General features: G+C 35.6%; 1 protein-coding gene, 1 long non-coding RNA gene and 1 other non-coding gene across 3 annotated transcripts in view; 1 reads left to right on the top strand and 2 right to left on the bottom strand.

Annotated features, from left to right (window-relative positions):
• SNTB2 (syntrophin beta 2) overlaps nucleotides 1–26,323 on the top strand; it is a 90,061-nt gene that overhangs the window by 30,255 nt on the left and 33,483 nt on the right. Inside the window, exons 2-3 of the mRNA XM_010979226.3 lie at nucleotides 13,173–13,386; nucleotides 24,333–24,543. Coding sequence (XP_010977528.3) covers nucleotides 13,173–13,386; nucleotides 24,333–24,543 — 425 coding nt within the window. The remainder of the gene's footprint in view (nucleotides 1–13,172; nucleotides 13,387–24,332; nucleotides 24,544–26,323) is intronic.
• LOC135322029 (uncharacterized) lies at nucleotides 5,633–13,241 on the bottom strand. Its single transcript, XR_010382278.1, has 3 exons — nucleotides 13,148–13,241; nucleotides 6,567–6,619; nucleotides 5,633–5,900 (listed from the first exon to the last, which is right to left on the bottom strand). It is a non-coding gene; the product is annotated as an uncharacterized LOC135322029 (long non-coding RNA).
• TRNAT-AGU (transfer RNA threonine (anticodon AGU)) lies at nucleotides 8,464–8,536 on the bottom strand. The gene has a single exon. It is a non-coding gene; the product is annotated as a tRNA-Thr (tRNA).

Genomic DNA, 26,323 nt, shown 5'->3' with positions numbered 1-26,323 from the left:
CTTTCTAATACATTTTTTTAGGGAGGGAGGTAATTAGGTTTATTTATTATTATTATTATTTTTTTTTAACGGTGGTACTGGGGATTGAACCCAGGTCTTCGTGCATGCTAAGCATGCACTCTACTGCTGAGCTATACCCTCTCCCCTTTAATCTACTTTTTTATTATTTGATGGCATATTAATATTATTTGTTGTAGAACACATGCTTATTATTTAAAAGTTCAAACATTATGGAAATGGTTAACTTCAAAAATAGAAGTCCCTGTAATTGCAGTGCAAATATAACCATTAATATCAAATTGGCATATTTTCTTGAGCACTGTATGAACATACTAATGTATATGTAACTTTTAAAAATATACAGTTGAGAGCTTGCTTTTATTGGGTGGGGTAAATTATGTTTATTTATTTTTAGTGGAGGTACTGGGGATTGAAACTGGGACCTCATTCATGCTAAGCATGTGCTCCACCACTTGAATTATACTTTTCCCCCTAAGAGCTTGCTTTTTTTACTTAGTGACTCTGATCCTGTTTTACCCTTGGCTTTATAGTGTTTGAGTCATTTTATGATGTTTTAAAAAATCTGGTAGGATTCATAACCAAAAAAAAAAAAAAGCCTCTATTTTGATACTTTAGCAGGAGACTAAGAAGCAATATACATTACTCCTGACTAGCCTTATGCAAATTGCCTTTCTCATTGCCTCTGCTTTAGTGAAAATAAAATTAAATAATGTCTTACCTTTCTGTTTTTTCTAATACTATAGGTGGTCAAGGCTTTTCTGCTGTTGTCAGCAGTCCTCTACTTCGTATGTTTTGAAGTAAGCAGAGGGCATGAAGCAGATTGGACCATTGTTTCATACGAAGCAGTACTTTTTAGGGGAGGAAGAAGCAGTGAGAGTGGAATTGACTTTACAAACAGAGATATAGCCTAGAAAATAAACATAAATCTCAACACCAAAAGGAAAAGAAACATATGTAATTTGAAGTAATTTTTCAAGTGCAATGTCTCCTGGTTTGTGGATTAGTTATTTAAAGGATTTTAAACCCACATACTTACTGTATGGCAGTTTCCACAGGGAAATTGCTGGTAGCTGTCTTCTTACAAAAACATTTAAAAATGCAAACCTAAGATGTTTAAAACTTTTTTTTATAAAAAATTGAAAAGCTTGCATATTCATTTGAAGAAACATCCCAAAGAAAATCACTTTTTAAATTCATTTTTTAAATATTTACTTTATAAATGACCCACAATTGGTTTTACCATATAAGATTAGTAGTTAAAGAAGACTACCAAGGAGAAATTATACAGTAAAAAGTCCAAAGACCCAGATTATTTCAGTCTAGTTTGTTGTTCAATGTTTGTGTATATAAAAGCATGAAAGCTAATACTTTTGTATAAAAGTAATAGATATTCATGTTAGAATCTGATTGAAGCCTTAAAAAATCTTTTTTTTGCCAGTTTGCATAAATTTATTATAAAAGGCCATAATTTTAAAATCCTGAAATTTTAATTGCTGGTGATGAATTTCAAAGCTAACTTATTTCTGGTTTATTTGGACTTATTTGACTGTAGCTCAGAGGTTTAAAAGGAAACTTGAGTTCTCCTTGTCATCCCAGTAGTAATTTGAGATCCTCAAAAAAGGATGTATATCTCCTACTTTTATTGACTTGGACAGGCCTTGGGTTGAAATGGAGAAGCAAAAATGGGTAATGAAGTGAATTGAAAATCTAAGGACAAACACAAATTATAGTTGTTTTTTTTTTTTTTAACTAGAAAACATTGAAGTCACATAAGCACATGTACTGTTTCTGAGGACGTGCTTGGTTTCCTTACTGAGGATTTTTTTCCTCCTGATGACTAGCAAGAGGAAAGGAGCTAACTTCATAGAGTTAAATGATAAGGCAATAATGGGAAATTAAGTATGACTTTGGAAATGCTGGTACAGCAAATCCAAGAAGTGTAATTCAGGTTTGTGTTAGATCTAAGGTTCTGGTGATCATTCTGTAACTCTTCACTGTTGTAACTCACAAATCACTCCTCCTGTATCTTCAGACAAAAAAGTATAAAGAGACATGAATTTTCTGCTTTTAAAGAGAAGACAGTAATAATATTATGCATTTGTTGAGGCAGGAGATCAAGATTGGGTAGTTATATACACCATTTTTCACCCACTCAAATAGCAAAGAGAATTTTAAATAAGGTCACTTAATGTTGGCAAGTGTACTGACAGACATGCTCATATACTGCTGGTAGGAGTATAAAATGGTACAGTCCTTTTGGGGAGCGATTTGCAATATTTATCATGTACCTTAAATAATCCTTTGACACTAATTTCTCTCTTGAAAAATATATTTCTTACAGCATTATTTAAAGTAAGTGCTCAATAATTAGAGAATGCTTAAATAAATTATGGTAAACACAATGGAATGCTCTATAGCTTTTTTTTGTTTTTTGGATTTTTATAGTTTTATTTTTTATTGAAGTGTAGTTAATTTACAATGTTAGTTTTAGGTGTACAGCAAAGCAATTGAGTTATACATATACATACATATATATATACACATATTTTCAGATTCTTTTCCATTATAGCTTATTACAAGAAATTGAATATAGTTCCCTGTGCTATACCATAGGTCCTTGTTCTTTATCTATTTTCTTTATAGTCATGTGTATCTGTTAATCCCAAACTCCTAATTTATCCCTCCCCTGGACCTTTCCCCTTTGGCAATCAGTTTTTTGTGTCTGTGAGTCTGTTTCTGGTTTGTAAGTAAAATTTGTATCTTTTTTAGATTCCACAGATAAGTTATATCATATGATATTTGTCTTTATCTGATTTACTTCATTTAATATGGTAATCTTGGGTCCATCTATGTTGCTGCAAATGGCATTATTTAATTTTTTATGGCTGAATAATATTCCATTGTACATTGAACACATTGTACATTGTACAAAGAACACATCTTCTTTATCCAGTCATCTGTCGATGGACATTTAGGTTGTTTCCATGTCTTGGCTGTTGTAACTAGTGCTGCTATGAATATTGGGGTGCATGTGTTTTTTTAAATTATAGTTTTCTCTGGATATATGTCCAGGAGTATGGAATTGCTGGATTATATGGTAAGTCTATTTTTAATTTTTTAAGGGACCTCTATACTGTCCTCCATAGTGGCTGCATTAATTTATGTTCCCAACAATGTAAAAGGATTCCTTTTTCTCCACACCCTCTCTAGCATTTATTATTTGCAGACTTTTTAATGATGACCATTCTGATCAGTGTGAGGTGATACCTCATTGTAGTTTTGATTTGCATTTCTCTAATAAGTAGCAATATTAAACATCTTTTCATGTGCCTGTTGGCCATCTGGATGTCTTCTTTGGAGAAATGTCTATTTAGGTCTTCTGCCCTTTTTGATTGGATTTTTTTATATTAATCTGTATGAGCTGTTTGTATATTTTGGAAATTAGTCCTTTGTCAGTTGTGTCATTTGCAAATATTTTCTCCCATTCTATAGGTTGTCTTTTCGTTTTGTTTATGGTTTCCTTTTCTGTGAAAAAGTTTTTAAGTTTCATTGTGTCACCTTTGTTTATTTTTGATTTTATTTCCATTATTCTAGGAGGCGGATGCAAAAAAATTGCCATGATTTATGTCAAAGAGTGTTCTGCCTAAGTTTTCCCTCTAGGAGTTTTATAATATCCAGTCTTTAATCCATTTTGAGTTCATGTTTGTATATGGTGTTAGAGAATGCTCTCATTTCATTCTTTTACATGTAGCTGCCCAGCTTTCCTAGCGCCACTTATTGAAGAGACTGTCTTTTTTTCTGTTGTATATTCTTGCCTCCTTTGTCATAGATTAATTGATCATAAGTGCATGGGTTTATTTCTGGGCTTTCTATCCTGTTCCATTAATCTGTGTGTCTGTTTTTTGTGCCAGAACCATACTGTTTTGATTATTGTGCTTTGTCATATAGTATGAAGTCAGGGAGTATGATTCCCTCAGCTCCATCCTTCTTTCTCAAGATTGTTTTGTCTGTGCTTTATAGGTATTTTTAAATGATGCTCATGAAGAGTTTGTTTAACGTGGGAAGATGTATGTTACTGCATTAAGTAAAAGACGACAAAGTCTGGAAGGAAATGTGGTAGAATTAGAAATTTTTACATTTGTCTTCATTTTCTTTTCAGTATTTTCCAGTTTAATTATCTGAGGGGAAAGTATGAGGCCAGTTGAAGGTAAAATGGTGGTTGCCAGGGGCTGGGAAAAAGAGAATGGGGAATTATTGCTTAAAGGGTACAGAGTTTCAGTATGGGAAGACGAAAAACTTCTGGAGATGGATGGTGTTGATGGTTGCACAACAGTGTGAATGTACTTGATGCCAACAAACTGTATATGGAAAAAATGGTTAAAATGGTAAATTTTATGTTACCTACTTTTTTTTAACCACAACTACCCCCTCCCCCCCAAAAAAAAAGGTCATTACAAAGGTTTAGGTGATCCAGAAGCATGTTAGCAGTGGGAATTGAGGGGAGTTGGTAGATTAGAGAAAAATTTCAGAAATGAGATGAGATGATTTGACACTTGCCTAGATATGGGGGCTAGGGAGAAGGGACTAGGTTATAGAGGTTTAGAGAAGTGGTTCCCAAAGTTTCGTGGGCTTGAGAATCAACCACCTTGGGAAGCTTTAATAAAATACATATTATTGGGCTTTACACCAGACTTTTGTACTATATCGGTTTAGATACTGGGTGGCTAGAAACATGCTGATGCTAAAGCTAATAACTAACACAATCACGCAACAGATTAAAGATAATGAAGATCAGTTCACATATGTTAAGTTTGAAGTGTTGGGATAGTACTCAGCTGGAGGAAATTGGGGCCAAGAAGATAAATTAGTTCTCAAGATATATTACAAGGTATATTAAATGTAAAGATCTAGCACTGAAGGTTGCTAGAGACTAGAGGATAAAGTGGGAAGAAAATGCTAAAATCAGAGCCTTGAGAAACAACTACATTTGCAGGGATAGGAGGAGAAACAAGACATTAAAAAATAGATGGCCAGACTGAAAAATTGTGCTGGACACTGGAATTTGACACATTGTAAAATGATTTAAAATCAATAAAAAATGTTAAAAAAAAATAAAATAAAAGAATACAATCTTTTATTGTCTAATTATTTTCTTTATTAAAGTGCCATCAATTACAATGTGTCAATCTCTGGTGTACAGCACAATGTCCCAGTCAAATGCATACACATACATATATTTGTATTTATTGTCTAATTATATACGATGGCATAAAAATAACACTTGCGGTTAATCAAAAAAAAAAAAAATAGATGGCCAGAAAGGAGGAGTAAAACCAGTTGATAAAGTGCATTGCAGATGTGAAATGGTCAAGAATAAGGATTGAGAAAAAGGGCCTTTGGATTGGGTGAATCAGAAAACATGAGTGACTCTTTAGAATGCAGTTTTATTCAGAAGCGATTAAGGAGCAAAAGGAGAAAGTAGAAACAGCAAGTATAAACTTTATTTTTGTTTTCAAGGAGTGGTAAAGAGAGGAAGGAACCAAGTCAGGGGTAGTAAGATCAAGACAAGGCTTTTCCAGTTTGGGTAAACTTGGAACTGTTTTAGGCCAGTGTTTCTGTGGAGTACTTGTCTCTCATGGGGCTCCTGTCTCTTGCTGTTCCTTCTTTTCTCCCCAGCCCTTTAATAGTGGAGTGTCCTCTTGTCTATGCGCACTTCTTTGGTAATGGTGCTGAAAGTCTTCTGTTTGTCCCTTTAGGTCCACTTCTCTTTCTCTACCTGCTTTCTGACCCAGGATGCTGACCTGCTTGTACCACATCAACAGGTTTCCTTGCCCTTTGGCTTTTGTTGAGTTTAACCAGTATGGAGATCCAACAGGACACTGGGGGAAAAGAGGCAGTAGAGTGAGGTTGGAGCATTTATCCTCTTGGCTCCCAATCTGCAGGGTCACTGCAGTCTGGTGAACTGACTGAAGGTCACTGCTCCTCCCAAGTTAGTTCTCTACAGGACTCTCTCCTGGGCCTAATAACTACTTCCTCTCCTAGTCCCTTCAGGCCTGGGTGTAGAAACAGGATATCACACTCTATTTTTCCTTGTGGTTTCCCTGAACTCTTATCCACACCTTTATAAATTGTCCTTTTATTAACCCCATGATGTCTGTTTCCTGCTGGGACCCTGACTAATATGGTGATCTTACCCAGTCTCGTGGCCTTAAATATCAGCCACATGCCAGCAGCTCCCATATTTATAGCTCCGGCCCAGATCCATCTCCTGAACTGCAAACTCATATCTGACTGCCTGCTAGATTTGATTGCCTAATGTATGTCTCAGTTTACTGACCTTTCCTTCTAAACCTGTTGATGGTGATTTTATCATTCCTGTTTTTTAGGACAAAAATCTCAGTGTCATCCTCAGTTTCTCTCTTTTTCATAACCCCACTTCACCAATCTGTCAGGTCATTTGAGTAGGTCTACCTTCAGTAGAGAATCTGACCATTTTTCACCACCTCCACTCCTGTCACCCTGGCCCAACTCGCATAATCTCTCACCTGTGATAACCTTCCAGTTGGTCTTCCTGCTTCTTCCCTTGTTGTCTTTCACTCTATTTTCAACAAAGTGGTGAGAATGATTAAAATACAAGTTAGATCATGTCACTGCTCTGCTCATACCTCTCGATGGCTTCCTATTTCAGAATAAAAGCCGAAGTTCTTTCAATGACCTGCACTACCCATTCCCTATACCTCTGTGACTCCATTTTGTACTCTTTCCCCTTCAATTACCCTATGCTAGTCACATTGGCCTTACTTACTGCTTTACCACTGTTCTTCCCTCAGGAATGCTTCTTCCAAATATCTCCATGACTAAGTCCCTCACCCCCTTTAAGTCATTGCTCAAATGTCTTCATAATGGAGTTCACCTAACCACCTTATTTACAGTTGCAGATTGACCCCCTGCAGCAGTCCTGATCCACCTTCCTTTATTGTTTTTCCTTTTCTATAATTTTTAGTGTCTTATACTATATAATTTATTTCATTTTTTAATTATCGTGCAGTAAAATTTGCTCCCCCATGTCCCCATATGGTATACAATTCTGTGAATTTTAACGGATGTATAAGTTCTTGTGAGCATCACCACAATAAGGATATAGGACAGTTCTATGCTCCAAAAAACTAATCACATCTTCCCCATCCCTATCTTCAGATAGTTTTAACTTTTCAATAATAGAATCATACAGTATATAACCTTTTTTTTTTTTTAGTTTTCTTTTTAAATTTAACTTTTAAAAATGTTTGTTTTTTGTTTGGGGGGGGAGTTAATTAGGTTTATTTATTTACTTATTTAATTTAATGGAGGAACTGGGGATTGAACCCGGGAGCTATACCATTCAGCTATACCCTCCTCCCACGTATGTAACCCTTTGACACTGGCTTCTTTTATTCAGCATAAGCCTTTGAGATTCATCCAAGTTGCTTGGTGTATTGATAGTTCATTTTCCTTTTTATCACCAAGTAGCATTCTGTTCTCTGGCTGTACTGCAATTTATTCATTTACCCATTAAAAGAAATTTGAGTTGCTTCCAGTTTTGGCACTTAGAAATAGAACTGCTAAAAACATTCGTGAACAGACTTTTATGTGAACATGTTTTTATTTTTCTAGAATATAGTTTACTTATTCATTACATTTATCCTTTTTTTTTCATGTTTTGTTCACAAATGTATTATTCTAAGTTCCCAAAACAGTTCTTGACACAAGAGCTCAGTAAATTGGAGGCTTTGCAGTGTTACTTGAAAATGAAAAGATATAGTGAAGCCAGAGTCACTGTGAACACATTCAGGGTTTCACATCACCAAAGCCTAGACTGTGCAGTCTACTCAAACTAAATGGTAAGAGACTTGAGCTGAAAGACACCTGCAAGTTAAGAATATAAAAGGCTTTTTACTGAAAGTAAAATAATTCCTTCTTAATGGTTTTGGTGGTCATCTATCAGATTCTTGATTTGGAGGTGGAGCTGGAGATGCGGTTGAGGAGAAGCTTCTTGGGAGAATACTTTAACAGTGATGTTGACATAACTCATTTGTCAGCAAAATGAAAAGCCTGCTCTTCTACCCTAAGGTTAAGTCAGAAACAGACTTGCTTGCAAAAGCAGGGGAAAGAATGGCACCATTCTCCCCACATTGTCTGACCTGTTTAGTTTCACTTAACCTCATAGTAAAGGTCACTTGATGAGACAAGAAAACGATAAGCATTAGAGATAAAAGAGGAAAGTAATGATTATATGAGAGATTGATGCTTATAAGGGAAATGATTGATTTACCAGAATACTTGTGTTTGCAGCCTGTAGGTTAGGTCTGCACTATGAAGTATCTTTTGATAGTGCATTCTTTTTTTTTTTTTTTTTTAGGGGGGTGGAGGAGATAATTAGGTTTATTTATTTATTTATTCTAATGGAGGTACTGGGGATTGAACCCAGGACCTCATGCATACTAGGCATGCACTCTACCACTGAGCTATACCCTCCCCGTGAAGTATCTTTTGGATAAGCTTTTAAAAGCCACATATATGGCATTCAGTTTAAAATCAGGTGCTGCCTAATGCCCCAAACCAGGATACCAGTGTACCTTGTTAATATACATGGACCCCCTTTAACCCTACTTATTAGAGCATGGAATTCAGTAAGAATCAGTTGGATCTTGGATCCTATCCAGTGCATTATACTTTTTGAAGGCTCAACAAGATTTCAGTTTAAGGTGGTTCTGTGTTTAGTTTGAGCAAGGTTTCAAAATAAGTTTTCTTCCTTTTTAAATGACGTGGTTTTTAAAAATAAATGCTTCGGACTCAAAAATTTCAAATATACTGACTACATAAAGAAAAAAAGGCAATTCTATGCCCATATCTAAGCACTATTGATATTTTGATTAAAATCCTTCAAGATGTCTTTCTAGGTATGTGTACAGTACATGTATGTGTTTTTCTCATTCTAAAGAGAAGGGATTAATTATATTGTTACTTTTAGGGTAGAGGGAAGCCCCCTTCATTTTCAATAAAATGAGCAGTGCATAGAAGAAAGAAGATTAACTTCAGCATCTAAACACCTAAAACATTATAAACATCAGAGTTTAATTAAACATTTTGAGGATGATCTTTAACTATCAGGAGAAGTAATTCTGAAATAGATCATGGGTTCTGAGTCTACCTGAATGCTATGTGGGAGTGTAGAGGTTTTGCTTATCCAGCCAGTTACCCAGGTTAAAGCATTATGGCAACTGGAGAGATCTAAGGATAGGGCTTAAACAGAACACTGTTAACTTTACACCTTTTCCAAATCTCAGGTAAATTAGAAACAGATGTCTATTTATGGTTCTTCAGCCATTATGGGTAACCAGTTAGATGGGGGTGTCAATGCCATGGTCATCAACTCAGGTAAAACTCATTGCTCTTTTAATAAGGCCATGCAATAGGTTGTGTGTATATGACTGTTTTATTTAAGTATGTGTGCAGTAATCAGCTCATTGATGCTACTCTGTGATCAAATGAACTTCTCAGTACATCGTAAAGAGGGCTTTTCTAACCACTGTAATATTCAAGGGTAGTCATCTAGCACAGCAAAGGAAACCATAAGCAAAACAAGATGACAGCCTCTGGAATGGGAGAAAATGTTTGCAAATGATGTGACTGACAAAGGTTTAATTTCCAGAATATATAAACAGCTCATATAACTTAGTAAAAAAACAAACAAACAACCCAGTCCAGAAATTGGCAGAAGACCTAAACAAGCAATAATCCAGTGAAAACATACAAATGGCTAATAAGCACATGGAAGAATGCTCAATATTGCTAGTTATCAGAGAAATGGAAATCAAAACTACAATGAGGTATCACCTTACACCAGTCAGAATGGCCATCATTAAAAAGTCCACAAACGACAAATGCCAGAGAGGGCATGGAGATAAGGGAACCTTCCTACACTGTTGGTAGGACTGCAGTTTGGTGCAGCCATTAGGGGAAACAGTATGGAGATTCCTCAAACAACTAAAAATAGACTTACGATATGATCCAGCAATCCCACTCCTGGACATATATCCAAAGAGAACTCTACTTTGAAAAGACACATGCACCCCAATGTTCATATCAGCTCTATATACAATAGCCGAGACATGGAAACAACCTAAATGTCCATCAACAGATGACTAAATAAAGAAGCTGTGATATATTTATATAGTGGAATACTACTCAGCCATAAAAAAGAATGAAATAATGTCATTTGCAGCAACATGGATGGATCTGGAGATCATCATTCTAAGTGAAGTAAGCCAGAAAGAAAGAAAAATACCATATGATATCAGTCATATGTGGAATTAAAAAAAAAAAAGAAAACACTAATGAACTTCCTATAAAACAGAAATAGACTCAGACATAGTAAACAATCTTATGGTTACTAGGGGGAAGTGGGCGGGAAGGGATGAATTGGGAGTTTGAGGTTTGCAAATATTAACTAGTATATATAAAATATATAAACAAGTTTCTTCTGTATATTACAGAGAAATATATTCAATATCTTGTAGTAACCTATAATGAAAGAGAATATGAAAATAAATATATGTATGTATATGTATGACTGAAGCATTATGCTGTACACCAGAAATCATTGATGCATTGTAAACTGACTACACTTCAATTAAGTAAAAAGAGTAGTGATTTAGAATCTCTTTAATTTCCCCCAGTTGGTAATCCAGCAGTTCGTATATTGCCTTAAATGTTCAAAAGAGCAAGTCTTTGCCATTGGCAGTGACTGGAAATTTTAAGAATTTCTGCCAAAGTTGTTGTGATCTAATTCTCTCTTGAAAGCACAAAGCTAAGCTAAAGTATGTATTGAAATGCCTGAGTCAGCCACTCAAGGGATATACTGGCTGCACCCCTGCTCATTCTTCTAGGATGAAAAAATCTCCTTGGTGACCCGAGTCATCTAGCTTTTACTCTCTCCACCTAGAAATACACATAACTATACATAGAAAGCACACACACATATACAAACACATATAAACTCTATCTAAATGCTGGCATTAGCATTATTATATTTTCTAGAATTATGCTTAACTTCAGCAGATCTTATTTAATAACTTATAAGAAAATAATTTTGCCTATTCTACTGATTGCTGTTAACTTTTTTAAACTTCTCTAACTTTTTAATTTAGGGAAGGAGAAGAAAAACATCTACTATTTATTGAATGTTTAGTAGATGCCTAGAATTTTTACTTGCTTAGTGTTACTGCCATTTTATAGATGAGGGCCTCAGAGCTGTCAAGTGAGAGCATACAGTTCTGAAGTAGCAAGCACAGTTAGTAGTTAGTATTTGAACCGGTCTGTGTGATTCCAAAGGCCTCTCTATCACCGTATCATGTAGAGTGAGCTGTAGAATGCTAGGGTTATAAAAGACTGTTATCACTATTATTAAGTAAAAAAAGCAAGATGTGGAAACACAGCATAATATACTACCATTGTGTGTATATGTAGATATACATATGTGTGTGTGTATTTTTATATATGCTTAGCATATCACTGGAAGACCATACAATGATTGCCTCCAGGGATGGGAATTGGGCTGCTAAAAATACACATTTTTTATTATAAAATCTTTTATACCTTTTGAATTTTGTTATGTGCATGCATTACCTATTTTAAAAAACCCAAAATTTTAAAGACTGTTGTTAGCTGTGTTTTTAGAAGCATATCTGATCATTTTTTAGATTTAGTAATCTCTTTCTTAGTAAAATTTCATAGGCTTATAAAGCTTCTAATGCTATAAAATATTAATACTAGCTATTATGACATTGATAAGGATTGATACCTTTCTAGTTTTTCAGTTCCTATGATGCTAATGACCTACCACAATGGAATTTGAAAGGAGGTAGAATACTGATGTAGAATATATTGATGTTTGCAGAGGAAATGGTGACTGATTTATCTATATTCAAGTATTTATTGACATTTCTAATGCTATTTTAGATTTTAGTAATCTTCAGTCTGTCTAGTTTTTGAAGTAAGAACACTATGCCTCAAATGACAGTGGTTGCCAGTCATGACTGAGGTAAAAGAAGTATTTTATATGAGTCCTAAAGTTGAACTTAAAAAGGAAAAAGTTTCCCATCTCTTAAAAGCTGTATTTTAATTAGGGGCTGCCATTAATGGAAATACCTTATTTTGACTATACTTTATTTTTGTACTTGTTTTTGAAAACTATAGTGGTTTGTTTACATAGCTGTCTCCTGTACTATACTGGGCACTCCTTGAGGGCAGGATCCATGCCTCATTTGCACTTGAATTCTCAGTGGCTAACCTAATGACTGACACTTGGAAGGCAGCTAAAAATGTTGGTTGAGTTGAATTGACCTGAACTAGAGATACATAGTTCTAAATTGGAGAAGAGAGAGAGATAATCCAGTCTGCAGCTATTTGAAGGGTTTTCATGTAGAAGAGAAAAGATTAAGTTTGTTCTTTATGGCCTCAGTAGTCAGCAAACCAATGGGTGGAAGTTTCAAGAAGTTTCTAAATGTTAAGAGTTGTCCAAAGCTAGATGGCGCTGCCTCAGGAGGTACTGAATCTATTGCCAGATTCATTCATGGATGGCCAACTACCAAGTGTTTAATGGTTCATTTTTTCCTTCACTCATTTATTCAGGCATTTACTGAAAAGGCACTGGTCTAGATGTTGGATACCAAGATTGAATAAATCAAAAACCCTGCCTTCGGGGAACTCACAACCAGCCAGGGAACTGAAAGGATTTCACCGCAGGATGCTTAGAGGTTGTTACAGAGAACTAATGGTAGTACCCTGGAGAGAGTGGACAGGAAAGGCTGCTGAAGAGGTGGCCCTTGAATGGAGTTGACCAGACAGACAAAGGGAGAAAGGAGTCCTAAGCAGAAGGAACAATATGCAAAGACTCAGAAGTTAAAGTTTTTAGAATAGAGTAATGGTATATCATTGGGATTACATGCCCTTAAAGCACTCTCCAATCCTAATATTCTGGGTGCTGGCTCTTTAACTTTGTGTATTTTTTCACTTCATGCCAGATAGTGCATGTATGTGTATATTTCAGTTGTCATTTTTCATAGGAAGCAAAAAAAATACTAACCTTCTTCTTTGATTTCTGTTCGTAGTAAAGTTCATCCGAGAAGTAACGCCATATATCAAGAAGCCATCATTAGTATCAGATCTGCCATGGGAAGGTGCAGCTCCCCAGTCACCAAGCTTTAGTGGCAGTGAGGACTCTGGTTCTCCAAAACACCAAAACAGCACCAAGGACAGGAAGGTCATTCCTCTCAAAATGTGCTTTGCTGCTAGAAACCTAAGCATGCCGGACCTGGAAAACAGGTGAGCTGTACCTAAGGAGAACATCATACTCACAGCTTTGCCAACTTAAGAACTTGTTACAATATTACTTATGCATATTTTTATGCAGTAATAATGACTGTTGACAAAATTATGTAGAGGAAAACATCAATTTGAGATGAGAGAATCATTTTTGGACTTCCATATCTAAACTACTTCACAAATGTGTGTACATATATAGATAAATTTTAGACAAATATCTCCTTAGAAGGAAATTCTTTATACTGTGGATATTATAAAGAGTCAGAGATCTGCATTATAGATCATGCTGCATCAACTACTAATGTGACACTGGCAAGTTATCTTCTCTTGACCTCAGTTCCTCATTTGTAAAATGAGAGAGTTGGGTTGGATAATTTCTATGTCTTTCCTAGTTCTATAACCATGTGGGTTCTATGGCTTTGTCTTTATTAATGCTATGAAGTGGTACTGGTAAACCTAGTGTTAGGTTAGAGATTAGGGGGAAAAAAAGAGGTAAAGAAGCTTGTCCAAAGACATCACAGTGAAGGACAAACTTTTTATAATGTGCTTTTACTTTTATGGTCTGAATGCACAGCCGGGTGCCTAATCAGGATGGGATGGTTCACAGAAGACAGCAAGAAGCTAAATGACCTTCTTGGGCATTTTAGGCCACAGGGACGTGAAAGCTCGTACTCTGTAGTTTGTTGTGTATATGCAAGAAAGAGCTGAGCTCTGCAACCACACAGACCTTGGTTTGAATCCCTGCTAGAGCACCAGCTCGGAGGAAGTCTTCTGGGCAAGTCCCTTGACCTCCATAAACCTCCATATCCTTATCGGTTTTTTTTTTTTTTAAAGGATAATGCTTTTTAACTCAGCGTGTAGATTAAATAAGGTAACACACATGAAGCCCTTTGCATAGAGCCATGGTAGCTTCTCAAGAAATAATAGTTTAAAAAGTCTTAATTCCTAACTTTGTATACATATTTTGAAAATTATACTGATACATTTGTATTGTTTTTGTTTGCTTTCTTTGAAAAGTTTAAGGCATAGAAATTACTTTTTGTTATATACAGGTTTATTTGTGAAAGATTGTGTGTATATTGAATCATAAATAAATACAAAAAACAGCTTAATCTTTAAAGAAATGCTATTTCTATTTTTTTCATGTAGTAAGAATCTAATTTGTAAACAATCACCTTTGCCTCTTAAATCCAGATTAAATTTTTTTTCTCAAATGATCTATTAATCATGGACTTAAAAAAAATTAGGTGGTAGGGACCATAGAGAAAGAACTAGAATAGAGTAACAATGTAATAAAGAAGAACAAATAGCGACTAAATTTGTTAACGGGTTGTCAGGCTGAGGAAAGTATTCAGGCTAAGTCTCTTCGTTATACTTCATTTCTTAGATTGAGAATCAATACCTGTTGTCTCTCAGTCTGTTCAGGCTGCTGTAACAAAATACCAGAGACTGGTGGCTTATAAACAGCAGAAATTTATTTTTCACTGTTCTGGGAAATGATGGGAAGTCCAGGATCAAGGCACTGGCAGATTTAGTATCTGGCGAGGGCCCACTTCTCGGTCATTTTCTTGCTATGTCCTCACATGGCAGAAGAGTCTAGAGAGCTCTCTGGGGTCTCTCTTATGAGAGCACTAATTCTATCTGTGAGGGCTCTGCCTTCATGCTCTAATTGCCTTTCAAAGGCCCCATCTCCTAATATTACCACATTGAGGGTTAGGGTTTTAACATATGAATTTGGGACGGGATGAGACACAAACATTCAGTCTCTAGCACCTGTACTGCTGCTAGTATTTCTGGGTTTTGGAGAAAAAGGCAAAGTATTATAAAGATTCTGTAGAACTCTGGGGTTGTGGGAGTAGGGAGAAAAGGAAGGAGGAAGGTGATATGACTTGGCTGTATTGCTGACAGTTATGCTAGTTTATTATCCACTAAGACATCTTTTAGAGCTCAGTAACCTTGGCCTTTATTAAAACTTGGGGTTGCATTCTCTTTAGCACATATGCTAAGGACATTTGATGGATGGTCAAGTTTGAAAGAGGTTTTCAGAACCAACTGGAGAGGGCAGTTTGGGCTACAAGAGTTGTACCACACCTTATTCTTCAGTCTACTTGACCATGGTGTACTATACAAGGAAAGGTCTTAGAAGATTCAGGCTTTTGCAGATTATCAGTCTTAATGCTACAAAGTAGTTCATTTCTAATTTAATTGAAATACCAAATTTGCAAATGATCTGCTTTGTAAAATATAAATTGGAAGAGATTCAAGGTTATTCTTATGTCATTCCTACTTGCATTCCAGTGTGCTTTCTAGAGAAAAAGAAAAGCAGTAGAATTGCAAGTACCTGGCAAAATTATCCATAACTTTGGTTATACCCACAGGAATGTGAACATCTATGTGTCTTCACAGAAAATGTTCAGAACTGTTGACTAGTTAGACAGAAGTTAGGGTGATGGACTTTGTAATTTAAGCCAAGCTATTTGTTTTCCAAAAGCAGTAGAAAATGAAAGATTATGTGAGGATTAAGTAAGAGAATGATTATAAAATTGGCAGAGTATGCTCTCAATGTATTCTTATTATAGGTGCTGTTGGTGACCTTAAATGACTTCCTTAATTTCTATGTCTTCCTGTTTTTTCTTTCTGTAAAATGGAATAATAATACCTGTTCAACTATACTCTTTAGAACTACTTCAAGGATAAATAAGATAATATCTATAAAACCGCTTGGAGCTCTTTGATCCTTAAATTTATCTCAGCTCCATCAAAGGAAATGTCATGACCGGTAACACAGCTGCAACATTTAAAGCCATGGAGAAAAACAGTACATGTAGGAACAGCAAAAATAAGTTCATCAGGACATCTGTCACCAAGACATTTATCATATAGCAGCCTTATATAACTGACCATATTTCTCTTTGGAAATCTTAATCTTCCACATAGTCTTTTGTAAAACTCTGAGCCAAAAATAGGCTTAGATTTTCCCTAATCTGGAAAATATTTATGAATCTGGTTTTTAAGTGCTATGTAGGCAAGTGGCTTCCCATCATTCTTCTTTTTTTTCTAACATTTTATTATGAAAATCTTTAAATATATAGCAAAGTCAAAATAATTTTGTAGTCAGCCCTCATTTTCCCACCACCTAGATTCTACCATTAACAATTTTACTATGTTTGCATTATCACACATTGGCCCATCTATCTGTCAATCCATCTTAATTTTTACTAATATATTTCAAAGTGAGTTGCACACATTAATATACGTCCCTCTAAATACTCAACCATGCATATGAGTAACTAGAGTTCAGTATTTCACTGTAGCTTTTTTTCTTCTGAGATAATATTTGCATACAATAAAATACACAAATTATAACTTTTGATAGGTGCATACAATTTTATAACCCACACCTATGAAGATACAGAATATTACCATTACCCTGGAACGTTTTCTTGTGCCCCTTCCCATTCAATTCCCTCTCTCAGCTTCTGGGGCTACTACTGTTCTTTCTATCATAGATTTGTTTCAACAATTCTCAAGCTTTATATAAATGTCATCATATCATATGTACTCTTTTGTGATAGAATTCTTTTACTCAGCATAAGATTTTTGAGATTCGTCCATCTTGTTGCATATGTTAATAGTTCTTTCTCTTTTATTGCTCAGTAGTATTATGTTATACGAATATATCACAGTTCTTTATCCAATTTCCTGTTGATGGACACCTGAGCTATTTCCAGTTTGCAATTAATAAAGTTACTATGAATTTTTTTGTACATCCTTTTTTTGTGGACATACATTTTCATTTCTCTTGGGTAAATTCTTAGGAGTACACTTTGCTGGCTCAAATGGTAGGTGTATGTTTGGCTTAAAAAAAAGAAAACTGCCATACTTTTTTCCAAAGTGGCTGTGCTGTTTTACACTTCCACCAGCAGTGTATGAGAGTTTCCATTGCTCCACATCCTTGCCGACATTGGTAGTATCAGTCTTTTTAATACGAACTATTCTGATGGCTGTGTAGTGGAATCTCTTTATGGTTCATCCTTCATTTTTTTGTAAAGTCTTCAATCTCTAAATCAAAAGCTTATTCTACATGAGAAGAAAACATCCTTTTTTTGTTTTGTTTTACTGTGTTGATTCAATTTCACTGTCTAGAGCTGAAAAAAAGTGATAAACCTTCAGAATGAATAAAAAAGGAGGAGGAAGTTTATTTACTTCCTTCACCTCTAGTCTTCAGGACCTCACTAGATGCTTCTGATAGTTATAAGCGGTTCATTGTGGAAAGTGAAAACTAAATAAATAATGATAAAGTCCAGGGAGAGAACATGAGCCTATTCCTTAGCAAACAGCATTGTGGGCAGTGTGGAGTTCAGTGAGGACAAGGTGTTCTTAAATGCTGCTTTTGGGAAATGTAAATCTGTTACCTTTGAGCTGGTTCACAGTGTCTGAGTCATCTTCACATTGGCTGTTTTCCTTGTAAAAGGTGAATTTTGGCTTTATGACATATAAAACAATATGATTATTACTAAATTTGAACACATAAGTTATGTCAAAGACTTTATTAAATGGAAGAAAGAAGCAGGCTGGACTTACAGAATCCTATCCTTCTGTGTACCTAAACATGATCTGATTCATCTGATCAAAATGTGATTGCATTTCTCAGGAAATCCTCAGTGGTTTGACTAGAGGCCAAAACTCTTCACACTCTAGCCGTCTCTTCCTCTCTCCTGTGGTCCCAAACAATTACTGGCAGACTGACTCCTAATTTTTATTAGCAGAGTTTTCATTTGAATTTTTCTTTTAAAACAGCAGTAGACTTTACGAAACACTTTGTCCCCTTTATCAGCTATAGGGGCTGCTTCTTCAAAAACAGACTTCTGGATCCTAGAGTCATCAGTCCTATTTTGGAGTTTCTTTTCTGTTTCTCCTAATTTAATTTTCTGTTTCACAATCACTTTTTAAGAAACACTGCAAAATTTGTTTTTTCATGAAAAGATGGTCATTCTGTCATGGGAACTAACTTACTTCCTGTTTTCATCTTTTTCCAGCCTTGTGATCCCAGTATCTTCTCATGTTTAATCAGGTTTACTTTTATTTTATAATGGACTTACTTTCCATTCTTCCAGTTATTAAAAATTAGGATCTTTGACATCGGGATTTTCAGAGTTTATAGACTGTCAAAGGAGCTCTGTCTAAGAGACTGTCCTAGGAACTATATGAGATGTAAAGCCTTTTTCAGAAGGTGAATGTTTTGTGGCTAGAGAAGGATGAACTGATTCCTGTCTTTAGTGCTAAGTAGGTCAGTGGGAGGAGTGAAAGCAATTTTTCATCATGATTTTGCAACTGAACTTTTAGCATGTGATTAAGGATGTTAAGCTGGTTAGAGTGCCATAACAACCAGGTGGAAATAAATAGCCTTTATAGAAAATGACCAGCCTGATAGAGGGTCTGCATTAAGAACATCACTGGCTCTTCCACTCATTTTGGTGGGATGAGGGTGAATGTGAATATTTTGCTGGGCTGAGGGTGGGGCAGTCACTGGCCGTTGGGTGTGGAGCATGCTGAAACATTCAGCCAGCCTCTTTATTTTAGCTGCATGCTTTACTCCCACTCCCAGAGGCAACTGGTGCCTCCAATTCCCCAGCCTCTTTGGGATTCTGCAACATGGACTGGCTCAGATTTGACTCTCCCCACTTTTCTTAGGTCTGCTAAGTCATTTAACTCCTCTGTCTGCTTGCCAGCTTCCAAAATTTTGTTGGAGTTGCTCTTCTCTTCTCCCTGAGCTTGGAGGATTATGCTTTTTTAAAATCCCCTTTAAAGTTCAGTGATAACAAAGCACAGTATATGAAAGAAAAAATTGGTAAGTTGAACTTCATTAAAATTTAAAACTTCTGCTCTATAAAAGACACTGTATATTATTAGGATTCTGCAGAGAAACTACCAAAAGGGTGGATGGATAAGATAAGATAAGATAAGATAAGATAAGATAGATTTATTATAGGGATTAGGTCATGTGATTATGGAGGCCAAGAAGTCCCATGATCTGCTTCCTGTAAGCTGAGATCCAGGAAAGCCCATCATACAACTTAGTCCAAGTTCAGAGGCCCAAGAACCAGGAGAGCCAATGTTGGAGTTTTTTTGTTTGTTTCTTTATTGAAGTGTAGTTGATTTACAAGAAATTGAATATAGTTCCCTGTGCTATACAGTAGATCCTTGTTCTTTATCTATTTGTATATAGTAGTGTGTGTCTGTTAAACCCAAACTCCTAATTTATCCTTCCCCTCATTTCTCCTTTGGTAGCCATAGTTTGTTTTCTGTGTCGGTGAGTCTATTTCTGGTTTGTAAATAAAATTTGTCTTTTTTTAGACTCCACATATAAGTGATATCATATGTGTTTGTCTTTTTCTGACTTATTTCACTTAATATGATAACCTCTAGGTCCATATATATTGTTACAAACGGCATTATATTAATCTTTTTTTTGTCAGAAGAGCCAATATTTGAGGGCAGGAAAAGAAGATGGATGTCCCAACTCAAGCAGAGAGCAAATTTGCCCCTCCTCTGCTTTTTTGTTCTATTCATGTCCTGAATGGATTGGATGATGCCTACCTAAACTGGCGAGGGCCACTAATACTCAGTCTACTGATGATGCTAATCTATCCCAGAAACACCTTCACAGACAAATCCAGAAATGTTTTACCAGCATCGGGACATCCCTTAGCCCCGTCAAGTTGACACATAAAATTAACCATTGCACACTGTTAAGAGAATGAAAATACAATCCACGGACAGGGAGAAAATCTTTGTAAAATACATATCAGATAAAGAATTGATATTCAAAATGTACAGTGGGTTCCTAAAACTCAACAGTAAGAAAACAACCTAATTTAAAAATGGGCAATAAATCTGAAAAGACACCTCACCAGAGAAGAAATACAGATGACAAATAAGCATATAAAAGGTGCTCAACATCATCTGCCATTAGGAAGCTGCAAATTAAAACAATGAGATACCACTGCACACATATTAGAATAGCCAGAATCCATCTGACAACACCACATGCTGGCAAGGATGTTCAGCAACAGGAACTCTCATTCATTTTTAGAGGGAATGCAAACTGGTGCAGCTACTTTGGAAGACAGTTTCATAGTTTCTTACAAAGCTAAATGTACTCTTAACATGTGACCTAGCAGTTGTGCTCCTTGGTATTTACCCAAAGGAGTTGAAAATTAAAAACTTCTGTCCAAACAAAAACCTACACACACGTGCTTTAATAATAATTGCCAAAAATTGAAAGCAACCAAGAAGTCCTTCAATAGGTGAATGGATAAAACAAACTATGGCACATTCAGACAGGGGAATATTATTCAGTGATAAAAAGAAATGAGCTCTCAAGCCACAAAGGACATGGAGGAAACTTAAATGAAAGAAGCCAATCTGAAAGGGTTACATACCATATGATTCCTTGGAGACAGTGAAAAGATCAGCAGTTGCTAGGAGTTACGGGTCAGGGGTTGAGTGCTGGAGGAATCAGTAAGTGGAGCACAAAGGATTTTTAGGGCAGTGAAACTGTTATTCTGAGTAATACTGTAATGGTAGATATGTCATTATACTTTCATCAAAATCCATAGAATGTACAACACAGAGTGAACCAAGACTTTAGTTAATAATGTATCAATATTGGCTCATCAGTTGCAACAGTTGTACCACACTAATGCACTATGCTAGTAGGATGAGGGGCAGCCAGGAGTATTTGGAGTATTTGGGAGCTCTCTGTTCTTTTTGCTCTTTTTTTTTTTTTTTTTTTTTTTTTTTTTTTCTGTAAACTTGATACTGCTCAAAAAAAGTTTATTATTATTTTTTAATCCCCTTCAATTGTTTTTAGTGGGATTTTGGGAAAGAGTAGAATAGATGTATGTGCTCAACTGCCATCTTATATGGAAAGTTCTAGAAAACCTTTTTATTTTTGAGATTAGTGTAAATAGTAAAATATAAAATAACCTGCTTTGAGTTTGTACACATATATTATCTAATAATCTAGCAGTACATTTTATAGATAGTTGTCATTAAGTAAATTTAACCCAAAGTAAGTTTAGCTACTTTAATGATTATTTGAGCAGTTTCTCTGAGGAATACAGTTATTAACTCATCAAAAGGATTATAACAGAGATGACTACATTTTTGTGCAATATTTTATTGTTATCTAGTGTAGTGTACTGTTTTAAATCTTCCCATAACAAATACATAACTATTTTTCTTCTAGATAATATAATCACTTTTTAGCCAACAAATCTTTATTTTAAGGACTATGACAGCAACAATTGATACAGTGAAAAATTACATTAAAAGGAATAAGTATTATAACAGAGAACTAAGGAAAGGTCAATATGACTCTTAAACTGTCAGAGATCTCTTTTCTTCCTCTCTCTACTTGTGCTAGGCCTTTAGGATGGAGGAGTTCCTCCTGCCTAGGAGTCTGTGTCCCACTGGTGAGCTCTGTGTAGTCTCATCCTTCTTGGGTCCAATTAAATCTTCCCAGGTCATTTCTTTCTCTATTGTAATCCATCTTACATCCCACCATAAGATTATTTTTAAATTTATTTATTTCTAAATTTTTAGTTGTGGTAAAATACATGTAACATAAAATTTACCATATTAATCATTTTTTAGTGGTGTTAAGTATGTTCATATCATTGTAATACCAATCTTCAGAACTTTTTCATTTTGCAAAACTAATACTACACTCATTAAATAACTCCCCATTTCTCCATCCTCCCAGCCCCTGGCAACTACCATTCTACTTTTTGTTTCTATGAGTTTAACTACTCTAGATACCTCATGTAAATGGACTCATAAAATATTATCTCTTTTGTGACAGGCTTACTTCATTTAGAATAACATCCTCAAGATTCACCCATGTTGTAGCTTGGGTCAGAGTTTACTTCCTTTTTAAAGCTGATGAGAGTCCATTGTGTATATATATACCACATTTTGTTTATCCATTCTCTTGATGGACATCTGGGTTATTTCCACCTTTTGGCTGTTGTGAGTGATGCTGCTATGAACATGGATGTACAGATAACTCATAAAAAATTTTTTGATTCATTGTTTTGATCATATTGAGTCCTCAGTGATTCCGTGTTGCTTTCTGATTAATATCCAGACTTAACCTGCTATTCAAAACTCCCAAAATTTTGGTACCAAGCTACTTCTCACTGTGTTAAGCTGTAGGATACAAAATCAAATAAATTCATCAGAACTGTAACTAAAACAAAAACCAAATCACATGTGACTTGCTATCTAAAGATACTCCTCTGAATAATATGAACTTTTGAGTCTGGGCTTTGTTAAGGGTTTTGGCTATTCATTGATCTTATTTTATGTTTTGGCTACTTTCTAGAACTTTTGGCTTACTTCGCTATTGCCCTAGAACTGTAAAGGTAATTCCAGTGGGAGGGCAGGTGAGTGGATAAGTAGACAGGTACCAGGTAGATGTGTTTATAAACTGTCTCATAACATGACCCCAGCTTGGTAAGAGTGCCCCAGAGGTACAGAGGTATCCATTGCAGTCCTCCTCTGCCACCTCCACCTTGGGAGTACCTTTTTTAGCCAAGAACTTCATAGTAGTCATGTATGTAGTTTACAGAAGTGGTTTTTGTGACCTGTAATTGTTTATTAATTAATTGTGAATTTTCTGCCTTCCCCATTAGATGATAGGCCTAGTGAGAGTAGAGACTAATTTTTTCTATCTTATCTTTTTCACCACTGTGTCTCTAACACAGTGTCAAGGATAGTATATGGCATGAAGTAGATTCTCAAATGTTTGAGAAAGAAAGGACTGACCCGAGTTGAGATTGAATATTTGCCATATTAAATATGGCAAATTAAAATATTTGGAATTGTAAACAGTTTAGAAATATGACAAAAGAAAGGAATGAAAGCTTCAAGGCAGAAAGCTAGGGTACATGTAAACTGCTTGTCTTTGCCAGGTAGTGTGGGATCTGGTAACAGTGCTTCAAGGAAGCAAAAACTATCTTCAGAAAGATAAAAGAATAAAAAGATCTCTCCTTGGTCAGTGGCAGTTTGTCAATTTCTAGTCTATCATGGAAAACACTCCTAAGAGCTTTTTATTTTTCCATTTTGAAAGATATATATGTTCACAGCAGTATATATATTTTAGTCATTGATTTATTGACTTTTAAAATTCATCTTGGCAAAAACTTTGACCAGAACATAAAGCAGTATCCAGTAAATTGCTTTATAAGGAATTTTTTCTGTTCAATTATCTAAAAAAAATTAGATAATTCCTAAAGGTTACTTTTGAAGTACAGATTGTTCTCAGTTGAGCATTAACAGATAATAGTCATAGAGCTGAAGATCTCTTAACTAATTTTTCTGTGACTCAGTGCATAATTTAATCATATAGTGTTACCCAGACCCTAAAAAACAATTCCAAATTTTCAGTCATATTCTTCAGCTGTTTTCTTTATTTCACACAATGGAAATTCAGTTCACTATTTGGCAGTAGGTTTTTTTTTTTTTTTTTTTTTTTGCCTAGCAATACCATATACCAGAATTTTTTAAGTACTTAAAAAAATATTAGTTCCTTCTTTACAATGTACCTATGAAATTCAACAAACATGCTTTCCATTTCTTGGACATGGAAATTAAGACAAAGTGAAGTGTTCTACTATAGACACAATACTATAGATACAATAGGTTCCCTCTTCTTAAGTCATTACATTAACACTGAAACAACAAACCTAGCAGTTAGTCTTTCTGGTGATCACCTTTCCATATATGGATTTCTCTGGATTTGGAGCATAAGGAATTAAGAGAAAGTATTTATATTCTAGAATGTAAAATTAAAGTAGATTTTCGGTTATGTATGTTTAACCCTGGCAGGTTTGATGACTTCTGATCTAGCTCACTTTTTTTTTTCTTTTTCCACGCAGATTGATAGAGCTACATTCTCCTGATAGCAGGAACACGTTGATCCTACGCTGCAAGGATACAGCCACAGCACACTCCTGGTTCGTAGCTATCCACACCAACATAATGGCTCTCCTCCCACAGGTGTTGGCTGAACTCAATGCCATGCTTGGTGCAACCAGTACAGCGGGAGGCAGCAAGGAGGTCAAGCACATTGCCTGGCTGGCAGAACAGGTAGGCTGGGAGGCAGAGCAGGGTCTCATTGAGTTACCATTCAGACCCAGGATAGTTCCCCCACTTCATATATCTCTAATATTTATCATGCAGTCAGGTCCTAGATGTCCAGCTTGCAGATCTTTTGTTAGTCAGTCTTTGGTTTCTTCTCCCTGCCATTTAGCTATTTGTTGCTAATTATCACCTCTACCAGAAGAATTGACTGTCATGATAACCATCATCACAATGTAAGTAGAAAGAGGTTCTTATTAACATCTCTGTCCTTCATGACTGAAGACAATTTTCATGATTTTAGAATAGGATCAGCAAACTTCTTCTGAAAAGACCAGATAGTGCCACAACTACTTGACTTTGCCATTATAGCAAGAACACAATCATAGACAATTTGAATGTGAATAGGTGTGGCTGTGTTTCAATAAACCTTTATTTACAGAAACAGGTAGGGGGCTACATTTGGCCCTGAGGTCATAGTTTCCCAGTCCCTGTTCTAGTCTGTCGACAGAGTTTCAGGGGCAACAGGCTTACTCCCTTGGTCTCAGAAAAGTGTAAAATATGCACAATATTTTATATGCCATTAAACACATGTATAGTTTTTTTGTTATGTTTTTAATATTTTATTTTATTTGGGGGGAGAGGTAATTAGGTTTGTTTATTTGTTTGTTTGTTTGTTTGTTTATTTAATGGAGGTACTGGGGATTGAACCCAGGACCTTGTGCATGCTAAGCACACACTCTACCACTGAGCTTTACCCTCCCCCTGAACACATGTATAGTTGTCCTCTACAACTGAAAAATGGAAAGAAGAGAAACAAGAAAACCTAAGTGGATGTTGGGTGAAGGGAAAGGAAGAACATAATCCAAGTTAGCTTAGATCCCAAGTTTGACAAAAGAAAGACTAAAAGTTCTACATGATATTAGAGTACACCCTTTTTCTTTCGGTCCTTCACTATCAGCTGGTCCAGAGGTAGCTGAGAAGAGAAGACTAGACTAAGGATTCAGAGACGAGTGTTCAAGGGCTAGTTCTATTTTTCACTGGTTTTAGATCTTTTAAAAAGTTCCTTCATCTCATTGAATCCTAATTCCTTCATGTGTACAAGGGGGCAGGGATTACATAGTATCCGCCCAGTGAGGTTTTGGTCTTTTGTTTGTGTTTTTGTTTGTTTTGTTTAAGTAGTTTCCCAGGTCTGGCTCCCCAGCTCCACCTCAACAGAGTTATGATTTGATAGATCTGTGATGGGGCATTTGGTAGCTCCTCAGGTGATTGGTGTTGTGGACCAATTTTGGACTCCACTAATCTTTTTTTCAGCTTTTGAGATTTTTATGAACATTTCAAATAATGATTATAATAAACTAGAACACAGAATTAGAACTGTGATGATTTCTTGGAAATATTAGAATAACTAAGCAGAAGAAACTAATGAAAATCATATATAAGTATTTATGACTTTGGAAGTTTTAGTAGTTTAGTATGCTTATCATTGTTTCCATATTTTTATATGCTGGTTGAAAAACTCAATTGAGTGGTAATTGTTCTGTGCTTTCAGCAATGTTAGAAACTTTCATGATTTTAAAAAGATAATATGATTCACATGGTTCAAAGGTCAGAATAAAAAGTTAGTAAGTGAAAAGTCTTACTCTCCTTCTGGTCCCCTATCCAAACTGAAAAGTCTTCTGGTCCCCCATCCACCTAATTCCTGTGCCCTTGCCCGCAGAGAGGTAATCACTTTCATTCCTTTCTAGTGAATCTTTTGAGAGTTTCTTTATGCAAATAAAAGCAAATA

This window comes from Camelus dromedarius, chromosome 9, assembly GCF_036321535.1.
Source record: "Camelus dromedarius isolate mCamDro1 chromosome 9, mCamDro1.pat, whole genome shotgun sequence".
Taxonomy (NCBI): Eukaryota; Metazoa; Chordata; class Mammalia; order Artiodactyla; family Camelidae; genus Camelus; species Camelus dromedarius.
This window is presented reverse-complemented; position numbering and strand designations above follow the sequence as displayed.